Source organism: Primulina eburnea, chromosome 6, assembly GCF_022965805.1.
Source record: "Primulina eburnea isolate SZY01 chromosome 6, ASM2296580v1, whole genome shotgun sequence".
Lineage (NCBI taxonomy): Eukaryota > Viridiplantae > Streptophyta > Magnoliopsida > Lamiales > Gesneriaceae > Primulina > Primulina eburnea.
Genome location: NC_133106.1, coordinates 30,055,174 through 30,068,215, shown reverse-complemented (window position 1 = coordinate 30,068,215; position 13,042 = coordinate 30,055,174). Strand labels below are relative to the sequence as shown.

The 13,042-nt window shown below is 37.8% G+C and overlaps 1 protein-coding gene across 1 annotated transcript; it reads right to left on the bottom strand.

The window, feature by feature from the left end:
- Positions 1 to 7,161: 7,161 nt before the first annotated feature.
- Positions 7,162 to 12,201, bottom strand: LOC140835461 (uncharacterized). Its single transcript, XM_073200954.1, has 5 exons — positions 10,080 to 12,201; positions 9,783 to 9,986; positions 8,716 to 9,041; positions 7,393 to 7,917; positions 7,162 to 7,281 (listed from the first exon to the last, which is right to left on the bottom strand). Exons 1-5 carry the CDS (start codon positions 12,199 to 12,201, stop codon positions 7,162 to 7,164), a joined length of 3,297 nt encoding a protein of 1,098 aa, XP_073057055.1.
- Positions 12,202 to 13,042: the final 841 nt, after the last annotated feature.

Below are 13,042 nucleotides of genomic sequence, written 5' to 3'. Positions count from 1 at the left end.
CAAGGAGAAAAGAACTGAAGTGGGTGATTTTCTTCTTGAGAAAGTAGACATCCATGGTGAATTGATAGCTTTTTTGCATCTTCGAATGATGTTGATCGAAAATATTTGTGCTCGCAATCACACTCAGCTAGTATTTTAAAAATGTAACGAAATTCAAATATATTAAAGAGTAGGTCTCTTGTGAGACGGTCTCACGGATCTTTATCTGTGAGACCGGTCAATCCTACCGATATTCACAATAAAAAGTAATACTTTTAGCATAGAAAATAATATTTTTTCATGGATGACTCACAAAATACTATCTGTGAGACCGTCTCACACAAGTTTTTGTTTGCATTAAATTCTTCCAACTAAAATGGTAGTTGCTAAATTCACCAACGTGTAGGGTTTTAAAGATTTTTTTTTCGTTTGGTGGTAGATCAATTATATATAAAACTATATGTTTAGAATAGGAAGTTGGCTTTATTGATGGTCCATTTTAGTTAATTAATTATCATTTAATTCGCATGGGGTCATCCTTTTCTAATTTTGAGGGCTAAGAACAATAATTGTCCGCTAGTCTCTATCAATTATGTCATTATATGTATTGGATAGTGTATTTATCAAATTAATTTTATATTAATGTGATAGATTTTGTAAGCAATTTTTTTTCTTTTTTTCCAAATGATCCAAACTTTAAGATGCACTCCAGAAGATGGATTTGAAATCAATAGAATTCGATCGGTTATATTGTTTACGTTAAAATAATATATTATATTATAAATATACACCCTACTTATTTATACATTAATAATAAAAAGTAGAATAAATTTCAAATGACATCATTATTGAGTGAACTTGAAATACATCTTTATTAACTTGTTATGCCATATAAACATTTAAGAGGTGCATTTGAAAATTTAAGATATTATTTTTCTAAACGACAAAAATATATTTGAAATCGATAGATTTGAAATTCATTGCAATCTAGTGCTAGACGAGAACTTTTTTATGTGGCTTTCAAATTGTGCTAAGTCAACATTTTTTGGCACATTATTGATTGATTATTTACTCAAATCAAATCCAAATCACTTTCAACTCCCCAACCACCAGACTAGGTGATCCTACCGAAATTGAGAATTCAATTGCTGAAAATGTTAACACAGTCATGAAACTCAATTTCAATATTTCTTAATGAGAAAAAAAATTATGAAATACGGAAAAAAAATATTTAATAATCAGTAGCAATTTTAGTCGATGCATATTATACGTAAGTAGGATTATACGAACGTAAATAATCCTACTGAAACGAAGTGGGAGATGTTCTATTGTTAGAAAAGATGTATATATTTTGGAATATCGCTAAATCATAATCCTTTATGAAAATGAAACTAAAAATTTGACTACTTTGAAGAAATTGCAGTTTTTTAAACCTTTGGAGCCCCCGTCGTAATTTTTAATATGCTCTGATTGAACCCAAAAAATCAACGCAGTAGCCTGCATACCACGCTAATCAAATAACCATACTGGAGAAACCCTGTGTAGTAAGCTCAAAGTTGGGATGACAGAGGTAGGGAATTATTGAACCTATATCCTCTTGATAGGGGCGCACCATACCCTACCATCCAATCTTACTAGTCATTTTTCTTAATTATACATATTGATTAATCGATGTTTGAGTAAAATGATTAACATAAAAGTTGTATCCTTTTGTCTTAGCTTCCATAGAATTACGAGTACTTGCTCAATTTCGACTTCGTATAAAAGAGAAACATGTTCAAAATACGTTACTATATGCAAGTTGGAATTTTTTTGCGTTAACTGCATAATCAACAATATCAGTTCGCTGTTTCATTTTCGTAAGATCCGATTTAGATTTTGACTCATGAATATGATTTTTATATCAGTGTCTTAGCTTTTGTAACACATAATGAATAAATCCATTTCGATCATTGAGCTGGGAGATAGCGACAAAATTCCAAAACCAGTTTTACCACTTGTTAGGATAAAAAATGTGTTTAGTTGGTGGTGAATAAATATTTTTAAATTTTCTTTTAAAACTTAAGTCGGCGGCCTTCACAGTTGAATGTTTTTCTTGAATGACTAGAGATATCTAGACCTCTGAAAATTGTTTTCAAGTGTAGAAATGCTCCGACTAGACTAGTGTTAATATATATTCAATATTAAACAATCTTTTAACAAAATGGCCAGCACTACAACAAAAATGACTTTTCGCAGCGCGGAAATCGTCACAATTAAAATATGTTGAAAGTCGTAGGTTATTGACAATGCGCAATGCACGCTGTGGAAAAGACAATATATAGAGTGCACTACGCGTCACAGAAAATAAAATCGATAGCGTACAATTCACGTTGCAGAAAATAAAATCAACAGTGCGCAATGTACGTTACGAAAAAGAAAATCAACTGGGTGCGTTGTGGATAAAAGGGTTCAAAATCACATTTTGTAATATTGTGTATTGGAGAAGGGACATCCCCCATAAATAATTTGTTTCTTAAGTTTGTCTTTCCAATCAATAATTCTTAACTCTTTTAATAAAACTAAAATGCAAGCACTAAAAAAAAAAAACCATGGCCACATACAATTTGAAGCACTGAGGATGAGATCTGTCCTTTATCACGCTGTCTGGCCTGAGCATGATTCCACAACTTCTGTTTGCCTGGTTGATTCTTATCATCCAGTGATGAAGAGTGGAAACCAAGTTCATTATACTTAACAATTTATCTATACTTTAAATTCTATTCAGTAAATCTTAACTTATTTTCTTGATAAACCATTTGTTCGAACAATCTCAGTCAATCTATAGTTCATATTGATTGATTTATCGAGGAGAATTCAACTGACAATAAACAAATCTATGTGTTTCTAACTCAATCGAAAGTATTTGGTGAGAGAAAATTATTGTGAATATTTTTTAATCAGATAATACAAAATTACTGTGAAAAGTTAAGTCGATAATTTGGGGAAAATGTACTCATTTAATATCTAATAATGCCTCAATAATGTTCAATATTGGTGATAAATCATTATCAAATAGTGCAAAATTTTGGTTAAATATCTTTCATTTATAGTCTAATAATACCTCAAAAATATCTAATAATACCCAATTGTTATCAATAGTGATTGATATATAATATGAAAGTTGAGTTTCCACAGTGTGAACGTGACGAGGGTGAATGTTGTGTGTATCAGAATGTAGGTGTTGTTCGAAGGTGTTGTAACACCCACGACAACATGCAGCGGAAATTATACTTTTAACACACTAACATGTAACTGGAACAATAGTAATACGAGAGACGAGTCAGATAATTATGCACAAGTATAAAATACTTGTGCGGTGCCTTAGGGCAAAATAATTCACTAGAAAAACTTGTAAGTTTACAAAAACCAATACTAGTGAAAGAATAAAACAACTCCCTCAAGAAGGTGAGTAACAAATTGCATCCTAAACCTCTAACAAACCGTATAATCAAAACAATATGGGATGCATCAACTGAGAAGTGAAAAATCTTCAAAACTCAACACTCTAATCAAAACAGTGATTAGGTGTTGTCTTCAGATGTTGTCAGCACTTCACAGCAACAAGCTTTCAACGACACGAGATTTGCTATTCTCGGAAAACGTCTCTGCGTATCAATTCGTCTCTCACTCCAAAAGCACCAGCCCCGAGTTCAATATCTTCTCCTCTTATTTATACCCACTTCATCCTTTTTCCTATTAAACATGGAAACCAATTTCATTAGGAAAAAACTCTATTGAAAATAAGGATACTATATCTTATAGATAATATCTTGAGTCTTTTGAGTCCACACGAAATCATACTCCAGAAAGACAAAAATACTAAGGATATTATCAAAAGGAAAGTAATTGATAAGGAAAATATATCAAGGAAAAAATCAAGGAATAAAATTCCTTTCAATCTCCCCCTTTTTTGCCTTTCTGGAGAAAACCAGTAAAAATGGTAACTCCCCCTGGATTAGTCAACCAGTTGTTGACTCCCCCTGAAAAACAAACCTAGTAAAATTTGCAAGTTAGATGTTGTAGGTTAGATGTTGCAACACTCAGATTATAACATCGATTAGTTCAATATCAAGGGGGAACTAAGAACATAACAGAAGCAGTTACGGCACACCAATGTCAGAATTTTATGAACTATAACCACAAAAGCATCAGTTAGTTTCCTTCACTCCTGTCCGCGTCATCATCAGCCATTTTTGTCCCACTAGTCCCAGCAGCAGTGTCTACTCCCCTTTTTTGTCCAGAATGGAGACTTGCCGCGAGCAGAAGCTCATAATCAGCCACTTGATTTTCATAATGCTCGATGGTCGCCCTAGCATTATCAATCTGTTGTCGACCATAGGCGATTTGAGCACGAATGTAGGAGAGGGACAGTGTAACATAGCCAGCAGGAGGTGTCGGGGGCAGACTCGAAATGTCAGGCAGAGGGTCAGATGTTGTTTCACCAGTGTGGCCAACATCTGCAGCAACACTCGAACCCATCCAAGGCAGATCGACTTTTCTGTTGCCTTTGAAGTAAGCTGGGGAAATCTTTAGGGAATCACCAACAGGGCAGAGCTCTTCATCAATATCCGGAATGAATCCTTGAGTTTCCAGGATGCCATAGATGAGCGAAGGGTAAGGAAGCTTGGTTTTCTTGAAATCCCCTTGAGCGTATTGCACTGTATTCTGAAAAACTAGCTTCCCAAAGTTAAAGGCATGCCCGGTTCCAATAGCGAATAGCATGATGGCCTGTGAGCGAGTCACGGTGGTTGTGTTGCTTGATGGAGTCCAGTTCCAAATAGAAGTTTTATGTAGAACAGAAAAGAAGGAGGTGAGATTTGCAGCACTCAATTTCTTGGGATGATCAGGGAAAATTTTGACCACACCTCCAGTAAGCAAAGTGGTAACATCATGAATATCCAAGTCCTCTTCAGCCTCTTCAACATCTGGGGTGTCATAAAATGCATTGATCACGGATGGTGAGAAATTGTAAATACGATCCCGAACGAACACTCTGCCGTATTTCACCGAGTCTTCATCGGCCACACTCCTCAAAAGATTGCAATAGAACTCCAATACCACTCTGCGACAGTAGGGCATGACTGCAGTGACAGTTGAGAGCAGCCTTCGGCTCTTCAAAAATTCAATCAGATTATGCTTTCCATACGCATCAAAGTCAATGTTTTTCTCTTCAATCAACTCTCGATGAATAAATATGGGCCACAGTGCCAAGGCCTCTTCTGAGTAAAACTTCGGAGAGAAAGACTTACTGAGATCATAATCAGCAGAGTCAGTGTTGTGGGAGGTGTTGTCAACATCCTCCTCAACACCGGGTGCATCAGCAGCTGCATTCTAGAAGGACTCGTTAGCTTCAGAGTCAGTGTCCTCAGACGCATCATCACCTTGTTCCTCTGACTCAAAATCAGACACAGACGAAGAGGAGGAGGAGTCAGAAGCGCCAGGCCGGTTTTGTTCAAACTCCTTCATCATTTCTGAATCAGGTTCTTCCTCCCGAGCCATTTGTCTCTTGGCCGCTTTATCTTCTTTAAGCTGAGCAAGAAACTCGGCCAGTGATTGCTCATCGTCTTCAGGCTCATCAGGAACCCTTTCTTCAGAAGCATCTTGACTGTCCATTACTGGGTGATGTTGTTGGACACCAGAAGACGAGCCACTTTCCTTCGCAGCAGTAGTTGGTTTAGGGCGAGCCACCAGCTCAAAATCCTCATCATTGGAGTCGTCTCCAGATGAGAAATCAGGGTCCAGAATAAAAGGGACGGTGGATGCCCTTGGTTTCTTTGTAGGAACAAAGTCGGGGTCAAACCCTGCTTGTCTCTTTGACGTGCGACGCATAGGGACAGGGGGGAAAGCTCTCTTCACAGCCTCAAAATCTGGTGGATTTTCAATGTCGATTGCATTCCCGGGTGCACCAGGAGCAATAGTTTCCAGTGGCACTGGTTCTTCTGGTACACTGACCATTGCCATCCCCTCCACATTGGTTTCGGCTGAGGGTGTTGAGTCAGGTGATTTTTCCCCCAAACTCGCAGCCATTTCATTTCTGATATCTGACGATCGAAGCCAGCCATCTGTAGAATAAAGAACACAAGAAATAGTGTGGAGCGAAGGGTCACAAGAAAATTCGAAGACAGAGATAACTTTTCGCAACAAATGAGTAATGAGAGCAGGACAAAATTATATATTGTGCGAGAAAATAACAGACGATAAAGTTGTTGCATCATCCATTCCTGAGTATTTAAGCATATCCCTCCAACGGTAACATTCTCTCAACCCGTAACCGCGGCTTCTTTCCAAATCAGAATTTACGCTCATCCAACGGTAACTTTCCGAGCCAGTGTAATCATTAAAAAAAATCAGGCAGAATGAAACGCCACATCGAATTACCCCACTAACCGTTAGATAACAATTTATTTCGAGATTGGGTTGGTTGGGGTTTTTCTTCGTCTTTCATTTGTCAAGAACTGATAGTCCACTGGACATGATAAATTTACATATCAGCAATATGAATAACTTAAAATTTATGCCTAAAATGTGAAAAAAAAAATTGAGATATACATGCAAGTGACCAAACTGTGATCAGCCTGTACTTGGGTGTTGGCAGCACCTCTTGGCAACACTCACTCGTGAGACTAAAACTTTCTTGAACCCTTTTAATTTAGACATGGTAGCTCCCACTCCAGAGGAACGGTCTTCATAGGACTCCTCTAGGTAGCTTTTTCCATCTGTATTTTGACTTAGAAGTGGTAGCTCCCACACTAGAAGAACGGTCTTCATGGGACTCTTCTAGGTAGCTTTTTCCATTTTCTTCCAAACAATTTTTTTGTTCAAATATTCTCCTCTTTTCTATTTTTCACCTTATTGCTCAACAGTTTTTCAAGTCATTATCTGCATAGGATAAAATCATGTGGAACACACACATCCGCAACAGCTTTATGACTTATATTGAGCACACTCCACACCTTAAAGGATTTTGTTAGAAAGTTTGATTCTCAACTGAGAGCACACCATTCAGTAACCGACACTTTGTACAGACTTCACACAAAACTGAATGAATGAAATATGCCTAGCATCCTAAAAGTAAAATGCACATGCATGCTGGGTGTTGTCCATAGGTGTTGTAACACCCAGGACAACATCTGTGAGTGATCATTGTGCACACAGGCTGAGAGACTTCCTTAGATTGGAGAATCTCTCAAAATCCAATGGTTTTGTAAAGATATCAGCCAGTTGGTTCTCAGTTCCAACAAATTCCATTCGAATCATACCCTTCTCAACCAAATCTCGAATAAAATGATGTCTAATGTCAATGTGTTTTGTTCGAGAGTGTTGCACTGGATTTTTTGAAATGTTAATTGCACTCGAATTATCACAATATACAATTAAGGTGTCACTGTTGAATCCATAATCTTTAATCATTTGATTCATCCACAACAGTTGTGAACAACAGCTAGCAGCTGCAACATATTCGGATTCAGCAGTGGACAAAGACACACAATTTTGCTTTCTGCTATACCATGACACCAAGTTGTTCCCAAGATAAAAACACCCACCCGTGGTACTTTTCCTATCATCTAAATTTCCAGCCCAGTCAGCATCACTAAAGCCCACTAAATTGGTGTTTGTTTCTTTGGTGTACCATAAACCTAAGTCAACTGTTCCAGATATATATCGCAAAATTCTTTTGACAGCCTTTAGATGAGTGACTTTAGGATCAGCCTGGTACCTAGCACACAAACATACACTAAACATGATGTCGGGACGACTAGCACTTAAGTAAAGAAGACTGCCTATGATGCTGCGATACTGAGTGTTGTCAACACCTGCAGCAACATCGTCTTTGGACAATTTTTCAGTCGACCCCATTGGAGTTTTCATGTGCTTAGTGTTTTCGGCAGAGAATTTCTTTAACAAGTTTTTAGCATACTTGGATTGACATAGAAAGATACCATCGTGCATTTGTTTGATTTGCAATCCAAGAAAGAAACTTAATTCTCCTACCATGCTCATTTCAAATGTGGTAGACATGCACTCAACAAAATCATCAACATGCTTTTGAGAAGAAGCACCAAATATGATGTCATCCACATAAACTTGACACACAAGTATATCATGCTTAGACTTTTTAATAAATAGAGTTTTATCAACTTCACCTCGTTTGAAGCCTAAGTCAAGCAGAAATTCAGTAAGCTTGCCATACCATGCTCGTGGAGCTTGTTTAAGCCCGTACAATGCCTTCTTCAACTTGTAGACATGGTTAGGGTGGTGTGGATCTTCAAATCCTTTCGGTTGGCTCACATAAGCTTCTTCTTTCAAGATGCCATTCAAAAAGGCACTTTTCACATCCATTTGATACAATTTTATGTCCATGTGACACGCAATAGCAAGCAAAAGTCTAACCGATTCAATCCGAGCAACAGGGGCAAACGTTTCATCAAAATCAATTCCTTCGATTTGAGTATACCCTTGAGCAACTAGCCTTGCTTTGTTTCTCACAACAATTCCAGATTCATCAGTTTTGTTTTTAAAAATCCATTTGGTTCCAATAACATTCACATTATTAGGTCTGGGAACCAAATCCCACACATCATTCCTAACAAATTGTTCAAGTTCCTCATGCATCGCATCAACCCAAAATTCATCTTTTAAGGCTTCACTTATATTTTTGGGTTCAACGAGTGAAACAAAACAGGAGTGACTTACTTGAGAGTACACGGAAGTCATGCATACTAGTCCCATCATTTTCCGATAGTCTACCTTCTCCTTTCTTCTAGTTTGCATTCCTTCAAATGTTTCTCCAATGATCTGAGATGATGGATGATTTTTCTGAATCTTGCTCGGAATGTCAATCCCATCATTGGTTACACCATCATCATTTTCAGTATTCTCTTCTGGTTCAACATTTGATTCTGCCAATGCAGGTGTTGTCTCAGGTGTCACAACACCGGGTCCAACATCTGTGTTAGGCAGTGTCTCACTTGTATTCAGGAGCCCATCAACTTCATCCTCAATTGTTTTTCCTGTTAGATCTGCAAGATCATCAAACACAACGTTAATAGATTCCATAGTCGTTCTTGTTCTCAGATTATACATGCGATATGCACGACTATTGGATGAATAACCAAGAAATAAACATTTGTCACTTTTAGAGTCAAATTTTGCAAGATGGTCTCGATCATTCAAAACATAACATACACACCCAAAGACATGAAAATACTTGAGTTTCGGCCTCTTTCCCATGATGATTTCATAGGATGTCATAGTAGAACCACTCCTTAAGTACACACGATTTGAAATATGACATGCTGTGTTCAAGGCCTCGGCCCAAAATCTCTTTGAAATATTCTTAGAGCTTAACATGACCCTAGCCATTTCTTGCAGTGTTCTATTCTTTCTTTCGGCTATTCCATTCTGTTGAGGAGTTTTAGGGGCCGAAAATTCATGAGTTATCCCTCTCTTATCACAAAATGATACAAAGTGTGAGTTTTCAAATTCTTTACCATGATCGGTCCTTATCTTACCAACCCTCAGATTATGTAGATTAGTAATCTTAGCATGTAGTTTCTTGAAAGCATCAAATGTATCGGATTTTTCTCTAAGAAATCTTACCCAAGTAAAGCGAGAGAAATCATCTACACAAACACATGAATACTTCTTACCTCCAAGACTTTCCACTTCCATTGGACCCATAAGATCCATGTGCAAGAGTTCAAGACACCGTGTTGTCCCAAAGTGTTGCAACACTTGGTGGGGAACACGTGTTTGCTTACCTTTTTGACATGCACCACAAACATACGGAATTCCAGAGGATAGATTAGGCATACCTCTCACAGCATCGTACTTACCAAGATTCTTTAATGTCTTGAAATTTGCATGTCCTAATTTTTGATGCCACATGTTTAATTCGCTCACCTTTGAATGATTGCTCACTATGTCTTCTCCAAGTTGATAGCAATTATCAGCAGACCTAGTACCTGTCAAAATGCGAGTATTAGTCTTATCAAACACTTCACAATTGTCTTTATCAAACTTAACATGCAAACCGTCGTCACAAAGTTGACTTATGCTTATTAAGTTTGAGTTAAGCCCTTCAACATAGAGCACATTGTGTAGATTAGGCAATCCATCAACATTCAAGGTTCCTTTCCCAGCAATTCTTCCTTTAACACCACCACCATACGTCACATGACCACTCCTAAGCTCAACAAAGTCAATCAGATGGTCTTTAGAACCTGTCATGTGGCGCGAGCAGCCACTGTCAAAGTACCATATTCCTGCAATGTTAGTCTTTAATGAAGTATAAATAACAGAACATTGAATCTGTGCCTTTGGTACCCAAACCCTTTTTACCATCGGTTTTTTGTTGGCAGTGTTGCGCCGGGTGTTGTACAACACCCGTGACGACACCTGTTCAGATTCCCATCTCTTGTAATCCTCTCTCAGTTTAAAACAGTAGGGTTTGATGTGTCCAGGTCTGAAACAGTAGTGGCAGATAAAGTGGCGTTTTCTAGATTTAGACTTCTTGATAGACATTCGCACTTTTGATGGAGCACTCTTTTCAGTATGTGTGGTATTGGGGGTTTCAACACTTCCTTTCACAAAAACAGTTGGTTTTTCCTTTGCATTGGAAGATTCTCCAGTTTCGAACAGACTATTCGAATAACCAAGTCCAGCCTTATCATTCTGTCCAATCATCAAAAGTGAGTCAAGTTTGGATGAACTTGAATTCATCTTGGCAAGTACCTGAGTTGCTTCTCTAAGTTCTTCCTTGACTTTGCATAATTCCAGATCTTTCTTGCTCAAGATTACTTCAAGTCGTGATATTTGTGACTTCAGCTCAACGTTCTCTTTGGAGAGAATTGCATTTTCTTTTGTTCTTTTGATCCAGTCTTCATACAGTTCTTCGTACATTGACTGCACACTTTCTAGGGTGACTTCATCGTCATCAACTTCTTGTGTTTCGGACTGACTTGACTCCCCAAGGACTGTCGAATTAAGACATACAGAATTCGAAGCGGTGTTGCGACCAGGTATTGCAACACCTGTGGCAACACCCAAAAGATTGATTTGCATTGAACGTTTCTCCTTGATCACAGTAGATAATGATGTGTGATTTTCAGATTCATTTGATCCTTGATCATCTTCAGATTCTTCATCACTCAGGGTGATAGTCATGCCTTTGTTTTTCTTAAGACGATTGGCACACTCATTGGCATAGTGTCCATATCCCGAACACTCTCTACATTGCACTGAGTCCAGGTTCCTGACATTAGATTGACTTTGCACTTCGGTTTTTGGTCGAACCTGTCCTTTCATAGGAGTAAATTTTTGAGCTTTTGTAAAAGTGGTGTTATTGGGCAGCTCAGATTTTTGCCCAATTCTCTTCTTTTCTCTCATAGTTTTCAAGTAATCACCAAATTTTTTAGTAAACAGAGAGATCGATTCTTCACCTAAATCAGACTTATCCACTTCTTTAGATAGTTGAAGAATTTCATCATATGATTCGGTTGAGGCTTCAAGGGCTATTGTCTTCCCTTTATCCTTTTTCTGCAGATCAAGATTCATTTCAAAAGTTCTTAGGGAACTCATGAGTTCATCCAGGTTGATGTTTGAAGTGTCTTTAGATTCCTCAATGGCGCAAACTTTGACATTGAATCTCTCAGGAAGAGATCTCAGAACCTTGTTTACCAATCTTTCGTTTGGTATGGGATCTCCTATGCTATGTGATTCATTTGAGAGTTGTCTCAACCGGCAGTCACACTCAAGGATGGACTCCTTGTCCTCCATTCTCAAACTTTCGAACTTTGATGTCACCATTCTTAGCCTAGTTTTTCGCACACTTGCAGATCCTTCACAGTGTTTCTGGAGTATCTCCCAAGCATCTTTGGCGCATACACTGATGGTGATTAAATTAAACATCCTTGTGTCAACAGATGAAAATATCGCATTGAGAGCCTTGGAATTGTAGTTTGAAGATTGCACTTCATCGACAGTCCATGCACTTTCAGGTTTGAGCCGTGTGTCTCCATCAGCATCCTCGAGTTTCGGTGGACTCCAACCATCAAGTACACGTTGCCAAGCTCTTTCATCAATGGATTTAATAAAAACCCTCATCTTAACTTTCCACAGTGCATAGTTTGATCCATCCAACACGGGAGGCCTAAAAACAGTATTTGTTGATCCTTCCATAATTCCTTTTCACTCTGAAAACAAAACAAAACAGAATCTCACTTAGTAACGTCAAGTGGAGGCTCTGATACCAATTGAAAGTTGAGTTTCCACAGTGTGAACGTGACGAGGGTGAATGTTGTGTGTATCAGAATGTAGGTGTTGTTCGAAGGTGTTGTAACACCCACGACAACATGCAACGGAAATTATACTTTTAACACACTAACATGTAACTGGAACAATAGTAATACGAGAGACGAGTCAGATAATTATGCACAAGTATAAAATACTTGTGCGGTGCCTTAGAGCAAAATAATTCACTAGAAAAACTTGTAAGTTTACAAAAACCAATACTAGTGAAAGAATAAAACAACTCCCTCAAGAAGGTGAGTAACAAATTGCATCCTAAACCTCTAACAAACCGTATAATCAAAACAATATGGGATGCATCAACTGAGAAGTGAAAAATCTTCAAAACTCAACACTCTAATCAAAACAGTGATTAGGTGTTGTCTTCAGATGTTGTCAGCACTTCACAGCAACAAGCTTTCAACGACACGAGATTTGCTATTCTCGGAAAACGTCTCTGCGTATCAATTCGTCTCTCACTCCAAAAGCACCAGCCCCGAGTTCAATATCTTCTCCTCTTATTTATACCCACTTCATCCTTTTTCCTATTAAACATGGAAACCAATTTCATTAGGAAAAAACTCTATGGAAAATAAGGATACTATATCTTATAGATAATATCTTGAGTCTTTTGAGTCCACACGAAATCATACTCCAGAAAGGCAAAAATACTAAGGATATTATCAAAAGGAAAGTAATTGATAAGGAAAATATATCAAGGAAAAAATCAAGG